Raw genomic sequence first — 18679 nt, 5'->3', positions numbered from 1 at the left:
CAATCGGAAAGTGTCGTCCCTTATAAGCCTGTGCGGGCTGCACAGTAGCCTGTGCGGACTGCACGGGCTAATCTGGGACGACACTTTACGCACATGCATTAAACCCCATTTTCACAGAGCGCGGCCCAATTATTCTAGTTTTTATTCAGCCTATCGATTCTTAGCCAACACATGCTTGTATCACACTAGAATAAAGCATAGATTTAATTTCGGATTATCTCAAAGTTTTTTATGTCAGTGTCAGCCAATTACAAGAAATGTAGAAATGCAAATATGGTAATAATAATAATATAAACGCCAATTGATTAGTACTAAATACTTTTTGTGTAATGAACTCATACATAATAAGAAGTTGCGATATACTTATTTCGTAATTTTATTTAGTACAAAAACAAGTACAAAAATGTTTAGGCATACTAGTATACAATACCTTTTCCGTTTGATTGCACAGTGAACCAAAGAATGCACTGTCTGCATTTCAATTTCACGCCACATGTGCTTCTGACATTGATAGCAGGATATTACGGCTTGAAAACTCAAAATCACAAACAACCTGCATGTCTATCTTAGGTTTACTGTTTCAACGAAACTCGTCAAGCAAGGGAACGCCGTTCAGTACCAAAGACTCTGACGGTATCTGTGATACTGACTGTGTCTGGCGAAGGTCAAAACAAAATTTCGCCTACTGATGCCATTATGATGCAAGAACAAATATATCGGGCAAGGGCTGAAAGCAACGCAAGTCTCGAGATAGGCCACGGACAATACATGCAATTAACCTCTTTACATGTTTCTAATCCCGAAGTCACGTGCTCACTTGGATCGATTGCGGACAGTGTAATGCTTGCGTGTGGTAAGGAGAACTTTAGCGCTTCTACATAAGTCATTTCATCGATTAATAATTGCAACGATTTTTGATCCGGAAATGACTCTTGTATTATAATAAAAAAAACATTGTGTCAATTGCACACATTGTTAATCTCTGCATAATATAACGTTGACGGACAGCTGTGCCCTTTGTCTTAAGTCATGGTGTGTCTAACCCCTCGTTTTTGCATGTATCTCAAAAAGAAACGATATAGTAATCTGAGATCAGACGTATACAGCATTTAGTCTCGCTGCTTGTAATGATTTATTTGAACAAACTTGATATAATTTTGGAATAAGCAAATGCCGATAATTAAAAAGGACATATATTGCTTTAAATTTAATTCTGGACGCTGAGGCTACTGTTTTTACATTATATCAATCTGGTTTTAGGGAAGTATCTAAAACAAATAAAAAGTACTTATGCTGGATATACTTTGGTAAATATTCATAAATAACAATATTGTCAACAATATTGTAGTCAATTGCTCAATCGGGACATACCATGACATCGACGCCGGTCAATGCAGACCATGTCCGAAGGGTCAGTACCAACCCACCTCAAGACAAACCACGTGTATTGAATGTCCTACACGTACGACCACACGGACAAATGGCTCTATTGACGCCGATCAGTGCGTTGGTAAGAAAATCTTATGTGTTATAGAATAGTAATACTGTTACTTGTTTTTAAGTTATTTTTGTTTTGACCTGTTAAGAAACATTCAGTTACAATAGTAAAATAAAATTTATAAACACAATAGTTAGTGAATATATTTTCTCAAATTATATAGAAGCGTGTCCTCCTGGATATATTTCCCCAACCGGAACCATTCCTTGCTCTCCGTGTGATGTAGGCTCATATTCACCGGTGTACGGACGTACACAATGTATGTTGTGTCCAGGGTCAAAAACCACGAGAGCAAATGTGGCTGCTACAGAAATAGAAGAATGTTATGGTATTATATAATTGTTTCTGATTGATTATCGATTGTTAAGCGTTCATAACTACTTCACAATAGATGTGCACTTGGAATATTTTCAAATTCTACTGAAACTAATACTAAGCTTTATCTAGCTTATCTTGTAAATATAATATAGTATCTAATAATTCGAAATATCTGACATAATTGTGTCAAAAAGAGTTAAAGCCACAGTGAAGAACTGTTAGCGGATACAGTGTGTTTGTTTGCAAACCTGCAGGGCACTCGGTACTGCATTTGGAACATTTCAGATTTTGACATGGAGTTTTCAAGCGATATATATGCATACGGCAATGCCTCTGTGCGATTCACGCCCACTTCGAACTGTACGAACCTCTACCTGGACCTCTGGATGCATTGCAGCACATGTGACCGCATCTTAGAGATTACAGAAGCGCACGGGCAACCTGTGTTTAGATTGGAAATTCGGAAGGGTTTTATTGATGTAACACTTTATGGGTACGTGTTCAAATGTTTTTACACGTTTAGCGCTCATCAAACGGTAATCTTGAGAACTCATATAAATAATATTAAAAATGCAATATATATTGTCCATTAATATCAAAGGCGCAGAATTCTGTTAATTAATTATTATCTCCTTTGTAGCAGCCTCCTTGTTGATTTTGTCTCACAAACTTTTACATGGTTTGGTTCACGTATTTTTCAAATTATATAGTATTAACGCTTTCATTACGTTTATAATTGCATATATACGATGTTATTTTATAGGCCAAGGTATGGAAAATAAATCAGACAACTATTGTTGAAAAAGATTTTCTGAAAATGTTTGTTTGAAAGCGGATTTTCCAGAATTTTAATTAAAGCTTTACATGTTTTGCTTATGGCCTTCATTTAAAGCTTATTTGATTTACTTCATTTTTGAATACCTTAAATGTATAATGAATAAATACCTGTAAAAATTCAGGACGGATTACTTTATTTTATACCCATAAAAAACAAAAACAAAATTAGTATTATCAAAATGAAAAACCGGTTCAAGGCAGTGTGTCATTAATTACAATTTCAATCATATTTACAGATGTCAAACATCCGTAAAATCATTTGGTATTATTGAAAACCTTCGATGGCACAACCTCGGCCTAAGTGTCACTAACAGTAACGTCACGGTGACTATTGATGATAAAGAGTTATATACTCCCCACACATGTACATTTGCTACATTGTTAGAACCGGAGGACTACGATTTGACTATTGGAGGTACGTAATTAAGAAAAGCAAGCATTTATACAAGGTACACACACACGGAAGTGTACTAAATAGAGGATATTTGTTGGATTGGGTGGAATATCGATTTTAATTCACGAGTGATCATAGAAAATATATTTTTCTACGATCACGAGTGAATTAAAATCGATATTCCACCCAATCCAACAAATTTTCTTTTTATTTTATGCTCACAAATTAATATTTTTACACGTGTGCCAATCCGTTCAAACCAATTTCCCTTTGGGCGCCCAAACATATCATTACCGCTTTTACAATAAGCGTTGCAATTAGTTCACAAGAAAACAAACGTTAAACAATAACTTTTTTGTATTTACAATGCAACACATATCAAGTGAAAAGAAAAAAACACCGATAACATCATTTAACAAATAAATAATCATATGATGACACAATTTGTTCATGTCATGTTGTCGTATAAATATGCGGAGTCTATTTATAGCGTAAATAACGTTAACAGTGTGTACATGTATGTTCAAGAGAAGTTACTCCGTATGTTGATATAAATATTCATCGAAGAGTTCTCGATCTTGGTGGATGAATGCGTGGGGGTCAAAATGGGGTAAAATAAATAGTGCCGGTAAAACAGTGAAAATTATCGATAATTTTCACTGCTAATTTTCACTGTTTTAACAGTGAAATTATCAGTTTTAATTCACTGATATTTCTCTATAAACCACCGGAAAGCATAAAATAAAAGAGTGGTAATCGTTCCGTCCCTTTGCTTGACAAAGATTTATTATTTTAAAAATGACATGGTCTATTTTGTTATATTCAAACAGAACAGGTTGTTATTGATATATTTCTTTTAGGGTTATTATTCGTTGGGAGTGTGACAGCACTGAATCTCTGGGATGCAACTTCTAATGATGTAGAGTGGTCTCCCGTTAAGAAATGTTCATATGATACACAAGGCACTCTGTTATCATGGAAACAATTTGAAGAAGTGGATGGCCCCTTCGTGCGCAGCGTCAGTCAATGCGATGGTAAAATTGCTTGAAGTTGTAAATACAATTATATCATTTATTATTTAAAACAAACATAGAAAATACATGGTTGGTGCCGAGATGGAGACAGTTTATCTGGTGAGGCTTAGAAAAATTAAATAAAGCTCGCCCTATTTTTCTTTTTCGGGCCGAACCGGATATACTTTTTCCATCTCGGCACCAAACATGTATTCTATATATCCTGCTTCATGACGTTTACAGATTTAATCAAAGACAAATTATTTATCGACATAACAATATAATTATTCTTGTAGGGCCTCCTTAATGTACACAACATTCCTTACGACCGAATAACTACCGATTGTGTCACGTAAAAAATAGTTTTATTTTAAATTGTTCCTTTTAATACTTTCCTATTGAAAATATGAGAAGAAATAAAGCACGAATCGAGAATGTGATATTTTTCTTGGTAAAAATGAAAAATAAATGCAGCAGTAAAACAAAAACTAAATTTTATTTACCTTAGGCTGATGACAACTTTAATCCATTGCTTATAACAATAAATTAACAACGATATACACATTCATTTTCTGTTCTTCCATCCCTTTGTCGAAATCCATTTTCTGGTTTTCCATCCCTATTATCGAAATGTATTTTAAACCACACTATTTTTTTATATCGTTTGTATCGAATGCTAACCACTCTGACCCAATACCCGATTTACGAAATCATAATCCTGTCGAAGCGAATTATTTTATCCCTATCGAATTAACAATTATGACTGACAAACACACAATCCGAAATACGTTTATGATTCGTTCGATACTTTAAAATATAAAAAAAAATACTGTTAAAACCACCATGTCCAAATTGTTAGCCTTATAATCCTGAGAGAAACTAGATTATTAGTAGATAGTATGTTTCGTCAGAGAAATGACGTCACACTATATACGTCATAAATTGCGTAATCAATTAAATACAAATGATAAATACGAAACGCTGGTTCGGTTATATATTGTAAAGAAGAAAAAAAGGATTACATATAATATAACGATAACATGCATGATGCGTCCAAATAAATTTCAAAGGTCAGATATTAGAACATGTTAACATCGTCACAGCGTGCGTAGGAATACACTATTTCCTGTTGACAGGAGACAGGACAATGTATTCGACCCTGCTTTATTTGGTCAATGTTTGTAACAGTGGCAGGATAAACTGATACATTTATCCGCATTGTTAAGCAATAACAGTGACACATTCAGTTGTTGTTGTCTCTTGTGCTGGATAATGCATTTCAAACAATTGATTCGTATACCACCGTCCCGTCTTTATCTTCTTTCAATCAACAGATGTTGACAACTGTGCAAGTTCTCCTTGCCAGAATGGGGGTGTATGTCTAGATGGCCCCAACACCGTCACTTGCACATGCGAGACTGGTTTCACGGGTGACAGGTGTGAGCAGAATATGGATGATTGTGGGTGGAACTCGTGTCAGAACGGCGCCACGTGCATAGATGGAGTAGATTCCTTCACGTGTCAATGCACTTCAATGTTTAATGGCGTGTTTTGCGAAATTCAAATTGGTACGCCATTACAGGATGTAACTTGTGTATACATGTGTAGCCTTAATTGCAAACGGCCTTGTTTATGTTTGTTAAAATCATGCGATATCATGAAGATGTGTTTTTTAATAAATTAGAAATTATTTGAATTAATGCATTAAACTTTCGAAAACTATTGGTTTTCTGCACTTGCTTTACTTATTACTAGTTGACGGCGGTTGGACCTCCTGGGGATCGTGGGGATCGTGCTCAGTCACGTGTGACTCTGGACAACAGATGCGAGCCCGGGACTGCTCTGATCCGGCACCTGAAAATGGCGGGTCGAATTGTACAGGCAACGATACTGAGATTCAAACGTGTACTATGTCTGACCTTTGCGTCTATGGTAACGTATATTACCTTTTCTTACATACATATCCTTTGTCCCATTAGAAATATTTTCCAATCAGTAAGTACACAGTCCGAAAGTAATAACATTATGTAAGTATATGTGTATGTTATGTGTTTTTCAAGAACACTTCCGCTCACTATTATCATCCTTAAATACAGTTACTTTCTTTTAAAGAATGTGACGTCGATCCATCCGACCCTCTTCACGGGTCCATGAACTGCTCATGGACGGGGCAAGGTACTCGACAGTGTCTGCCGTTCTGTGAAGAAGGCTATGCCTTCGACTCGGAACTGTTTTTAGACAACATCGTTTGCGGTCCAGATACAGGCTTTGAGTGGAATATCCGCAATAATCATAACCCGAATGTGCAGATTGGAACATGTACAGGTTATATTACAGATCATATTTTTTATAGATACATGAACATGCCCTAAATAACTAAATAAAGATGGACAGTGTAAATGCGCTACTCAGTAGCACGAGTCGATTGTTTTGTTGATTTATCATATAAACACGTTTTGTCGACTGCATTAAGATGTTGGTAATTCAGAGATCAAGCTCGCCGAAGGAAACACGCTGATTTACTCGGGTGAGTACGAAGACCTCACACTGGAAGTGTCGGTACGCGCCTTGACGAATGTGTCAACTATTATACTGTCAACCGTTCAGGCTGGGGTCAACGGGTTACATTGCGTTCAGAACGGACAATGCAGAATGCGTTCACTGGAGGTGACCGGTATAATGGCAGGTATTAAAGACAGTCGACGCCAAAGAAGCACTGAACTGGTTGGGTTCGAAGTTGAGATATCGTGCATACCTGTAAAAGGTAAATGGAGGACAATGTGCACATATACAATTAAAGTAAAATAAACAGACGTTAGACATCAACTATGTAAGCTGTGTAAGAGTCATGAAATGTCTACTTTCCGCTTACTTCATATTCATTCAACTTTTGTGTCGATGAATACTATATTTTAGATCCTCGGTCGTGCTATGATAAACTCGAGGAGGTCTACTATTCTCTCCAGCGACTAGTGAACGAGAGTCGATTCTCCATACTGGTGGATCAAACGCGATATGATATTGTCTCCAACGGCACATCTGTTGATGGAGAGGTTTCATGCCCGCCAGGAACTGTGGAGATTAATTTCTTCTGTGGTAAGACACAAATGTCAGTCATGGTTCATATTTCTTTAAAACAATTCATTCTATCAACAAATACTTCTATCGGTTGACGACCACAATCAACTCGTTGATTTTCCTGAATAATACATCCTTAAATGAGTACTATAAACCTTAACGGGTTAAACAAAGTTTTGTTCTCAAACATCTTCAGTACAATGCGGCCCAGGCAGCTACCCGGTAGACTACTACTGTGAGCGCTGCCCACGTGGTACCTTCAAAGAGGACTTCACGAGCCCAGAATGTACGCCTTGTCCATCAGGCTGGACCACAAATGGACTGCAGACTCGTAACGCTTCCATGTGTAATGGTATGAACCAATTCATATTCCCTAATGTATTTGTAAAAAGTGAGGACTTTTAATACGTTATGAATATTTCTTGAAAACAAGCATTGGACAGACTATGCCTGATATATGTTTCAGTTCAACTATCAAGACCCGAAGAACATGGACAAGGTAAAATTATCTAGTAGCAAATGCTGTATACAGTAGCGCGAACATAATAACAAACATACTACTAATACAAACACACAACGCGGAAGGACTCAGGCCCGTAGCCAGGGTTTTGAAAAGGGGGGTGCGAATTTTTGCCATCGACGATTGTTATTGAGCAACGAAGTGGCAAAGGGAGTATGTGCGGGAGGGGATGTTCCTCCTGCAATCGATGGCTTTGGAGGTCCTCCCCCAAGAGAATTTTGAACATGAAACGTAAATTCCTGCATTCTGGTCACTTTTAACTGTATTTAGAGACTGAAGTGATAGAGCATTTTTATATGAAATTTCACTTTTATTGACCATACTCAGTTACTGATCGACATGAATATGATATAACATACATGTATTCCCAACCACGTTTTTCAATAACCACCTTTTTCGATTAGTCAACGATATACATCATTTTATACGGTGTTTAACGCAACCCTAGTATGCGCGCAAACACTTTGTTTCCATATGTAACAACAAATTTATAGAATGTAAAATCAACAATAACAACGGTTTTAAATATCAAAACACTCTAGCTTAGCTCTTAACATTCTGATAGTGTATTTGTTCAACAAACGCTGATTAACAAAACGGGGTCTTCTCTTATGTGCATCAATACTAAAAAGAAATCAAAATGGTATAACTGGTTACTTTATTTATTTTTTAACTATTTTTAACAAATTAGCTATTTTTTTGTAAACGAATTTAGAAACATATATTGTATCAAAATCCTTAACAATGTATACCAGGATGTTGAAGAAAAAAGATGAACTTATTTGCCCATTATATGCTCAAGGTCCGTCACAGTTGATGAAAATTAAACGTTAACGTCTATCTGATCATATGTTATAACGTTTTAAATTCATTATAACAACTGTTTAAGAATAGCACATTCCTAGTGTCAAGTTTAACATAATTAAAACATTGTAGAAAGTTATGTATGTGGAGCAGAACAGATGCCATTAAGTGTTGGTAAACTACAAAAAAAAGTGCATTGCTCTGTAACAATGATTTGTTTTCTTGTCAATCAACAAAAATTATCATAACTTGAGCATAGTTGATATTTTTTGCTGGAAAACTCTTTAGGGGATCCGAATATTGTTGTACGGGGATATAACAAAAAGACAACTCAGTTTGTCGAAAATGCTGTGCACAATGTGTTCTTGTTATTAATCGTGGTATTAGTGCAAAGTTATTAGCCAGTTGCTCATAAGTCTTCGGCAATAGTCAAAGGGTGTCCTTTTATTTCAGCCATTTTTGGAAGCTGACATAACATTCCGTTAATTATCATATAAAATTTATTTCCTTTTTAAAGATAATATATTAATTCAAATTAATCAAATTATTTTTCCAGCCATTTAGATAATTGTCGAAAAAGGTTATTGGACTGTGATTTCAACTCGCAATAAGTAGGCTTCAACATTTTGTTATGGTATCTATTACAGTTATAGACATTAATAACGATGACAAAAGTTACAAAACAATCATTTTGTATCAAATTATCTATAAATAAGTATCGATTTTATACGGATTAGATTGCCAGGTTCATAATTTTGCACTATACAGAAAACAAATATCTATTTGTAAGAAAGATTCAGATTCCATTTTGCGGGGACCGGCTTCTTAGATCTTCTCAAATGTTACTGTCATAACTTCTGTTGATTTCAACTATTCTACGGTAAGAACTTGTACATAAAAATCACGCGCTATTTTGGAAATGACATAATCAAGAAATATTATGACCTGTCGGTTGCATATACAATATTATTTTATCGCTAAAATACGAACACTCACTGGGTTCCTGGAAAAAATAATTAACCGTTTTTGCGTCCAATAAAGTTGGGTGCAACTTATAGTACACTTTTTTTACTCGTCCAAAAAGATTGGGTGCGAACGCACTCAATTCTACCCCCCCCCCCCGGCTACGGGTATGGGACTCATCAATGTCAAGGTTTGGCTATTATCATTATGCATGTCGAATGTAAGGTTTTATTGATCAACACATTTTAAAATAAAAACATCTAGACAGAAACATATATAGTATTAACACCCAAATGGTCTTGATTACTTAATCATATTTTAATTGGATACTTTTTAAATAAGCTCCGAATAACGAATACAAATATTCATTTTATTAAACGTATGCCAGGTCCCGTTATTTCACAACCTTTAAAATCAAATATGAAACCGAATAAAAGTCTAATAACAATTGCAAAAGGAAAGATAAAGGAAATATGTGTGTACCGTATACTAGAGTTGCGACACCTTAAGGGTTTCACGGGATGGAATGAGTGGGGACTAAAAAATGTGGGTACGACAATTTTGGGTAATACAAATGCGGGTACGAAAATTTTGGGTACGAAACCAAATGTGGGTACGAACATTTTTGTTACGAAAAAAATGTGGGTACGAAAATTTTTGGTACGAACAAATTATGCCAAAAAATAATTTGGGTACGAAACAAAATTTTTGGCAAGAAAAATATGGGTACGAACAAAAAAAATGTGGATACGAAAATTTTCGGTACAAAAAGTTTATGCTTAAACAAACTTCTCTTTTAAAAAATCTGCATCAACATGCTTTTTAGTATGAGTGTTGAGAGGATGCCGTAGGAATAAATCAAGTAATCAAGAATGCGTCTCTGTTTCTGCTTGTATTTCCTTCATGTATAATGACGATAAGGATTGACGACTAACATTGACGACAATGATCACAAGCATCGACGACTAACACTGACGACAAGCATTGGCGACTACATGTAACATTGATGATTCTCTACAATAAATGAAATTAACGATAAAAAATGAATAATAAGATTATAGTACAACAGATATGCTATTCAAAGTATAATATAATAGCGTACACTCATTAGAATAAAAGGTTTCATAAATAACAATTTGAATCATAATCAATAAATATCGAAATATCTTATACAATATTTATTACACATCATTAATTAATTGTTAAAACATAATATAAATACCGAATATGGTGTTCCCCATTTAACGGACCTCGCAAACCAAATAATGTTTCTTTAAAATAATCTATGACGGTAAAAGGTGAACGTGCGACCTCGCGGAAAATATTATACTTGACGACGTCATACAATGATGCGACTTAATTTAAACAATTTAAGATTTAAAATTAAATCACATTAATGATTTTAACAATGAGTTTTGATAATATAAAGGCCATTTACCAGAAAATTGACATAAATGTAAACATTATTAATTTTTACAAAATAGCCGACAACAACCGATTAAGTGTTACAATTCCAGGGTACGTTTTAGTATATTTACCGTACCCAGGGTACGAGCCTTACTAACTGTATTATTATTATATCTCATCGACTACCTTTACCTTGTTGTGTTTATCAACTTGAAATTTATGTAAAATCCGGCTTTTATTTTATTTTTCATTCATTTGATTACGCAATTGTTGACGTATCTCGTGGAAAATTATTTGAATCTTTGGATTTTAATGACGACAAGCTGGAAGTGTCAATTTATTTTAAAAACGAATCTAAAATGTATTTAAGAATTGTGAGTTTGTCATGCATAATTCAGTGTTTTCCAGAAAGTATGAGTAGCCAGTTATATGGCCGGCAACTATGCAGTAAAACGAAAGCATTTGTGACATTTACTTGATATATTTGGGAAAAGTAGCCGGCATCAAGAGTAAATGTAACCGGCGAAATCGCTGGCTGCCGGTATTAAAAGAAAACACTGATAATGGTAAATTAAATCTCTACGACAGGATAACAGCTTTGTAAAATTGTTTTTTGGGTGATAATGGTAAGTAATTCATACAAATGTTATTAAAAAATAGTGTGCTTAAAATTAATTTTGATGATGGGATGGAAGAACAGAAAATGAAGAGCATACAGGGATGGAAATTAGTGGTTACCCGTGAGCCCGGGGCAAGTAGATTTTGGCCTGGGCAACGCAACTCAATTTCAAAAGCTGGTAAACTTCTTTTTTTAAAGCTTACAACAATTCAGTGCAATAAAATTGAAAAACAATTGATCACCATGTATCAATACTAGTTAAATAACATTCATTATTTAGGAATAGGACATGATTCAATTCAGGCTCATAATAATACATCCAAATTTTTTAGAGGGGGCATATAGTCGCCGCTTCGTCTGTCCGTCCGTGCACAATTTTTGTCCGGGCTATTTCTCAGCAACTAATGACGGGAATTTAATTAAACTTTATGGGAAGCTTCACTACCAAGAGGAGATGTGCATATTATCAGCCGGTTCTGGTCGGATGATTTTTCACAGATTTACAATGTATGGCCCTTTGAAATTTTCCATTAACTGTACATATAGTGCAATTCTTGTCCGGGCTATTTCTCAGCAACCAATGACCGGAATTCAATGAAACTTTATGGGAAGCTTCACTACCAAGAGGACATGTGTATATTATCAGCCGGTTCTCGGCGGATGATTTTTCACAGGGTTATGGCCCTTTGAAATTTTCCATTGAACATATAGTGCAATTCTTGTCCAAGCTATTTCTCAGCAACTTATTACGGGAATTCAATGAAACTTTATGGGAAGCTTCACTACCAACAGGAGATGTGCATATTATCAGCCGGTTATGGTCGGTTGATTTTTCACAGAGTTATGGACCTTTGAAATTTTCTATAAACTGTACATATACATGTCGTGCAATTCTTGTCCGCGCTATTTCTCCCCAACTACTGATTGGAATACAAAGAAGCTTTATGGGAAGCTTAACTACCTCTAGGAGATGCGCATGTTATGAGTGGGTTTTGGTTTGATGATTTATTTAGACTGTTATGGCCCTTTGAAATTTTTAAAGTTGCTAAACCATCCATTGTATTATTTTGTCCAAAGTTATGCCCGTCAAGACGTTTCTTTTTATCTTTCAAATTTGATTCATGCTTTGACAAAACAACACTAACCTGACATTCCACAATAGACACCACCTTACCTTGAAATAAAATCTTATTAGTTTGTTCTATGTCTTTACAAATGTTCAATTGATTGTGGAAAATATACCTGAACACAGAATCGTTTAAAAAGTACAACTTCTTTAAAACATAAATGATCAATATGTTTCAATTACATGTATGGTCCTTTTCCACTTAGAATATGACTATATTACATTGACCTTATTGAATATGAACAATTTCCCCATGATAGTTTTCGTTATACTGTCAAGCACTCGAATAGTCGAGCGCGCTGTCCTCTGACAGCTCTTGTTACGTCCCACAGTCTATACTGGGGGACATATTGTTTTTGCCTTGTCTGTTTGTTGGTTTGTTTGTTTGTTGGTTTGCGTCAAACTTAAACTTTTGCAATATTGAAGATAGCAACTTGGTATTTGGCATGCATGTGCATCTCATTGAGCTGCACATTTTGAGTGGTGAAAGGTCAAGGTCATCATTCAAGGTCAAAGGTCAAATATATGGGGGACATATTGTTTCACAAACACATCTTGTTTATGACTCCTATAAAAACTGAAATAGTGTCAAGAATCTTAATGTACAGCACCGTTTCATTTGCAATAAATATTTGAATAATTCCCATTGTGTGCTACATTTAATTACAGTGTATTATTCTTATTGAAACAAAAATGATTTGTTGCCCACATTTTTTTTATGATTTTATTAATCAAACGCTTATATTGTGACTCTCTCATGAACCTTTTATTATCGATTGCAGAAAAAATAGAATACAATGTTAATGTCTGTCAGTGTTATACTAATTCGTAATCGGATTTCATTGATATTTTGATAACTTTTAATCTTATACCTGGGTCGAGTTCAAAAATGGTTCCGTCCGCTTAAAACCATGCATGGCCGTTAGGGGCAGGGCAGTTTTCCTTACATGGGTATAGTAAAATCTTTTTACCACTCTAGAAATCACCTTTACTGTCTATCCTTCAAGAAACTTGGTCAGGTCATTTGTTCTTACGATATATTTGCTGATTTGTTTATGAATATTTATCTTCAAAACTAACATTGGGCATATACATTAAGCATTTATGTTTCATAAAGTACTTTCATTTTTAAGCTCGGCTGTTTCAGGAGAAAATCCTAGGTATTGTCATAGCCAGCTCGTCGTGTCGTGTCGTGTCTTTCTGCCGGCTGGGGTCCGCCCCTAAAACGTAAACATTGGCTTTAAAATCAAAGTTCTTCCACCTACAACTTTGAAACTCCATATGAAGATGCACCTTGATGTACAAACATCACACCCACTCCACAACCATTTTTGGGTCACTAGGTCAAAGGTTAAGGTCACTGTGACCTCTTAAAAATATTCTGACAAGCTTTCATTATTCAAAACTGCACCCGCAGCCGAGCGTCGGCATCCGTTATGCGATGCTCTTGTTGTGATAATAGTTTAGTTCCTTAGAGTCTCAGGTGAGTGCCTTTGGGCCCATGGTCCACTTGTTGGGGTACTAACGCTGAATGGGTCAAGGTCCCCCCAGATACTACTTCCCCGTACATAGGGTACTTTGAAGTATACTAAACCGTACACCAATTTTCAAATGATACTTTTGGGTAAGGTTTACTTACAAGTACCCCATCTTTCCTAATAAAAAAATTGTACCCAAAATAGTTTGTACCCAATTTTTGTTCATAACCAATCGTTTTAGTACACACATTTTTTTTGGAAGCACAATTTTCATACCAAATTTTGTTTTCCTACCCACATTTTATATAACCCACAATTTTCATACCTACATTTTTTTCGTACCCAAATTATTTTTGGCATAAATTGTTCGTAACCAAAATTTTCGTACCCACATTTTTTCCGTACACATATTTTTCTTACGAATTTTTTTTCCTACCCAATTTGTTTTGGCAAAATTTGTTCGAACTCAAAATTTTCGTATCCACATTTTTTTCGTATGGAATGAGTGATATATTGGACGTCATCTATTGATGACGTTCAATTGAACGAATGATAATGGCGACTTAAATTCGTTAAGCTCCTGGTTATAGCCGCCATTTGACTCTATTGGAAACTGGCTGAAAACTTTTGCTGAAAATTGACATGTATATGGACCAGAACGCGATCTACACGATGGCATATTCGTCATTTCTTGGAAAAATCTAGTTTTTGATAAAATGACGAAAAAGTGTTGTTTTTATTGCGCAATCGCTATAAACACGTGCCTTGGCCGGAAGTACATGTATCGTTAATAACAACCCAAGACAATTCAACCCCAGGAGACAATTCACGCCCTAGATAATTCAAATTTGATTTTAAATATTTTTTTCGTACCCAAAATATTTCGTACCCATATTTTTTTTGTACCCATTTTTTTTCTTACCCATTTTTTTCGTACTCAAATTTTTGTCCTGCCCAAATTTTTTCGTACCCCAATTTTTTTTCGTAACTATTTTTTTCGTACCCAAATGTTTTTCGTACCCAAATGTGTTCGTACCCAATTTTTTTTTCGTACCCAAAATTTCCGTTTCCATTTTTTTTTCGTAACTATTTTTTTCGTACCTAATTGTTTTTCGCAGCCAAATGTGTTTGTACCCAAAAAAAATTTCGTACCCATTTTTTTCGTACCAAAAAGTTTTTCGTACCCAAATTTTTCGTACCCATTTTTTTTCGTACCCATTTTTTTCATACCCATTTTTTTGTAACCAGTTTTTTGTACCCAATTTGTTTGTACCCAAATTTTTGTTTCGTACCCAATTTGTTCGTACCCAAATGTTTTTCGTTCCCAATATTTTTCGTACCCAAATTTTTTTATGCGACCCATTTTTTCATACCCAAATTTGTTTCCTACCCAAATTTGTTCGTACCCAAATTTTTATTCGTACCCTTTTTTTTCGTACCCAAATAGTTGTTCGTACCCTAATGCTTTTCGTTCCCTATATTTTTTCGTACTCTAATTTGTTTTCGTATCCCATTTCTTTTGTACCCACATGTTTTTCGTACCCAATTTTTGTGTACCCACATTTTTTTCGTACCCAAATATTTTCCTACCTATTTGTTCGTACTCAATTTTTTTTCGTACCCAAATTTTTTCGTACCTAATTTTTCATTTGTACCCATTTTTTTTTCGTACCGAAATAGTTTTTCGTACCCTTATTTTGTTGGTACCCTTTTTTTCGTACTCAAATTTGTTTTCGTGGTCCTTTTTTTTTCGTACCCACATATTTTTTCGTACATTTTTTTTATAGAAATAATCGATTTTCTATTTGATTTGATCTCTCCACTTATTCCATCCCGCTTAACCCTTAAGGTGTCGCAACTCTGGTAAAGAATACATAAAACAAAGTAACATTAACAGTTCCATAAACATAATTATTTTATCTATTCTATTTATTGATGTAATACCAATGTTACGTTAGACAGGTGAGAGCTATCTTAAAAGCCTTTGCCCCTCATTAAGTCAGCACCAATAGCAATGCTTATTTATGTATTTGTTTGCCCAGATTGCCTACACATCTTTATACTGAACCACTTTCATGACTAGGAAGTTTGCTGATCATTACTACCCTGTTTGTTATCATTTCATATTAATCTTTCATGACGGGCACGTACATAATCCAAAAGAATGCAATCCGATTTAGTGTCTTAATGAAAAGTTTGGTCACTGTCAGTCATGTATTTTATACGTTACAAAAGTGAAACCTGTAAATGATGTGTTGTTACTTTTGATAAGGTTACGGGCATTTTCGATAAACAATTTAATTAATCAAGCATTGCGTTTTATTCTAAACACTACTGTAGGGTCAGGATTTTTTTGTTCCTGGATGAACCGATATAGAATCCCCATTCACTCTTTCTCCCGATTTCGATCTGTGTTAACCCTTTAATTGTACCATTCTCGCTTAGGTTCGAGATTCGGATAAAACTTTATATGTGTTTGTTATTTGTAAATGTTTTTTGTAAGTATTATGTCTAGCCGACCAGTTGGCAAACTTTTGTGAGTCAAACTATTATATTTTGCGAAATACTGTATAGTCATAATGTACCTATTTAGATATTTTATTAAGGCTGATATTTCCGGGATGGACATTAAGACAGACATTCCGACAAACATTCATGCAGAAATACAGACAGACAGGCGTAAAGAAGGACACACGGACGGAGAAATTGACTAACAGACATTACAACGTCAAAATGTCACGGAGATAACGTCATATCAATTATGACGTCATAACGTCAATAAATATTCAAATAAAATTTTATTGGGGTTTAAATACTTGTATAAAATGTTGTTCTTTGTCTAATCTAGCTGAATATTGTTCGAAAATAGCTTACAAAATGGAAATATTTTTAATTGTGGTTCATAATGTGAACATTCGTCTAAATGTTTATTTAAAGGCATCTGTCTTGTTGAGGGGTCTCGCATTTGTTGTTCATGGACAGATCGTCTATTTCTAAGTTTATCGCCAGTTTGGCCTATATAATATTTTTGCACCCATTGCATACTAATACATAAATCACATTTTGTATATCACATGACATATTAGTTTTTATTTTAAACACTTTGCCATTAAAATCAAAAGAATTCCCTTCAATAATATAACCACAAAGGGCGCATCTAGGGTCATTACATTTTGATACTCTTGGTTCTTGAGATGAAAAGTAAGATTTGGTTAACAGACGTTTTAAATTAGGTGGCTGTCGCTTACATTTTATCATCTTCTGATCTGAAATTATTTAATTCATAACCGGGTCTAGATGCGCCTTTGTGGTTATATGATTGAAGGGAATTCTTTTGTGCAGTTTTCGTTAATGGAACAGAACTGTTTAGGTTTTAAAAAATCTGCTTCATCTTGTAAGCGTACTTTCATATTTTTCTCAACTTCAAGGGGAGATGAATCTGAACTTATTTTTATGTTTCTCATTTACGATAAGATTTGAGTACTCATTGATATGAAAACACTGTAAAAGTTGCGACACCTTAAGGGTTTCGCGGGATGGAATGAGTGGGGAGATGAAATAAAATTGAAAACCTATTTATTTCTGTGCATTTGATGATGTTTACCAAAGTTCTCGCAAAGATTTTAATATACATATCACATGATAGCAACCATAATACTCGCAGACATTTTTATTGTTTCGAGGCCGTTTGATTAGCTACCTTAAAAAGTAGAACTTCATTTCCCATGACTATACTATTAAAAGCGTGAAAAGAACAAACAACTGCAGTTTGTCGGACATCCCCATCTTAAACACTATCGACTAGCATTAAGCCTTTTTCTGTGTCTACAAAATTCTGTGTTTTTTATTGAAACATCATTACAGCTTTGCATAAGATAGTGTTGAATTCATTTTGCAATACAATCAGCGCTTTGATTTTATATTACGAAATGTACTACGCAGTACATTGTGTGACGTCATTTCGGTGACGAAACACAATAGTTTTAGGACATGTCGCGGACGTGGTGTTTTTTTTATCTGTAAACTATTTATTTAAAGCATCAAACGAATGCAAAACGTATTTCGGATTGTGTGTTCATCATGCATAAATGTAAACATAGATAGGAATACAATACATTTGTGTGGTTTGAACTAAGTTTCGATAAAGACATGGATTAATAAAGGTGGAAGTGCATATCGGTTCAAGGTGTTTGTTATAAACTTTGGAATAAAGTAGTCAACTTATTGTTACAAACATTGGATTAACGATTTTATTTAGGTAAGAGGGACGTTTATACTAAATTAAGTTTTTTTATAACTCTTGTTAAAGCTGAACTTAAGTCATCAAATTTCGCTATAAAACGGTGTCAGTTCCAAATGGTATTTTAATGTGCTACGTTAAATTATAATTATGTTTGATTATTTTGTTCATTTGTTACGCACTTTATGCTGCTAATGATGTGTTGCTCACGGCAAGCCTCGCCATGTAAACCTTTCTTCAACTCGTCGGAAAATTCAAGTACACATGATACTTACATTGTATTTTATTTTTTCTGTGTATTTGATGATGGTAACCAAAGACATTGCAGAGATTTTAATATACATGAAACTATTTCAATTAATGCTATTTTGAGAAGTCCGTCAC

General features: G+C 34.8%; 1 protein-coding gene across 1 annotated transcript in view; it reads left to right on the top strand.

Annotated features, from left to right (window-relative positions):
- Positions 1 to 6739: 6739 nt before the first annotated feature.
- The window catches only part of LOC127839683 (sushi, von Willebrand factor type A, EGF and pentraxin domain-containing protein 1-like), a 34153-nt gene continuing 22213 nt past the window's right edge, over positions 6740 to 18679 (top strand). Inside the window, exons 1-4 of the mRNA XM_052368067.1 lie at positions 6740 to 6824; positions 6977 to 7156; positions 7335 to 7490; positions 7605 to 7637. Coding sequence (XP_052224027.1) covers positions 6740 to 6824; positions 6977 to 7156; positions 7335 to 7490; positions 7605 to 7637 — 454 coding nt within the window. The remainder of the gene's footprint in view (positions 6825 to 6976; positions 7157 to 7334; positions 7491 to 7604; positions 7638 to 18679) is intronic.

This window comes from Dreissena polymorpha, chromosome 7 (genome assembly GCF_020536995.1).
Source record: "Dreissena polymorpha isolate Duluth1 chromosome 7, UMN_Dpol_1.0, whole genome shotgun sequence".
In the NCBI taxonomy this organism is placed as follows: Eukaryota; Metazoa; Mollusca; class Bivalvia; order Myida; family Dreissenidae; genus Dreissena; species Dreissena polymorpha.
This window is presented reverse-complemented; position numbering and strand designations above follow the sequence as displayed.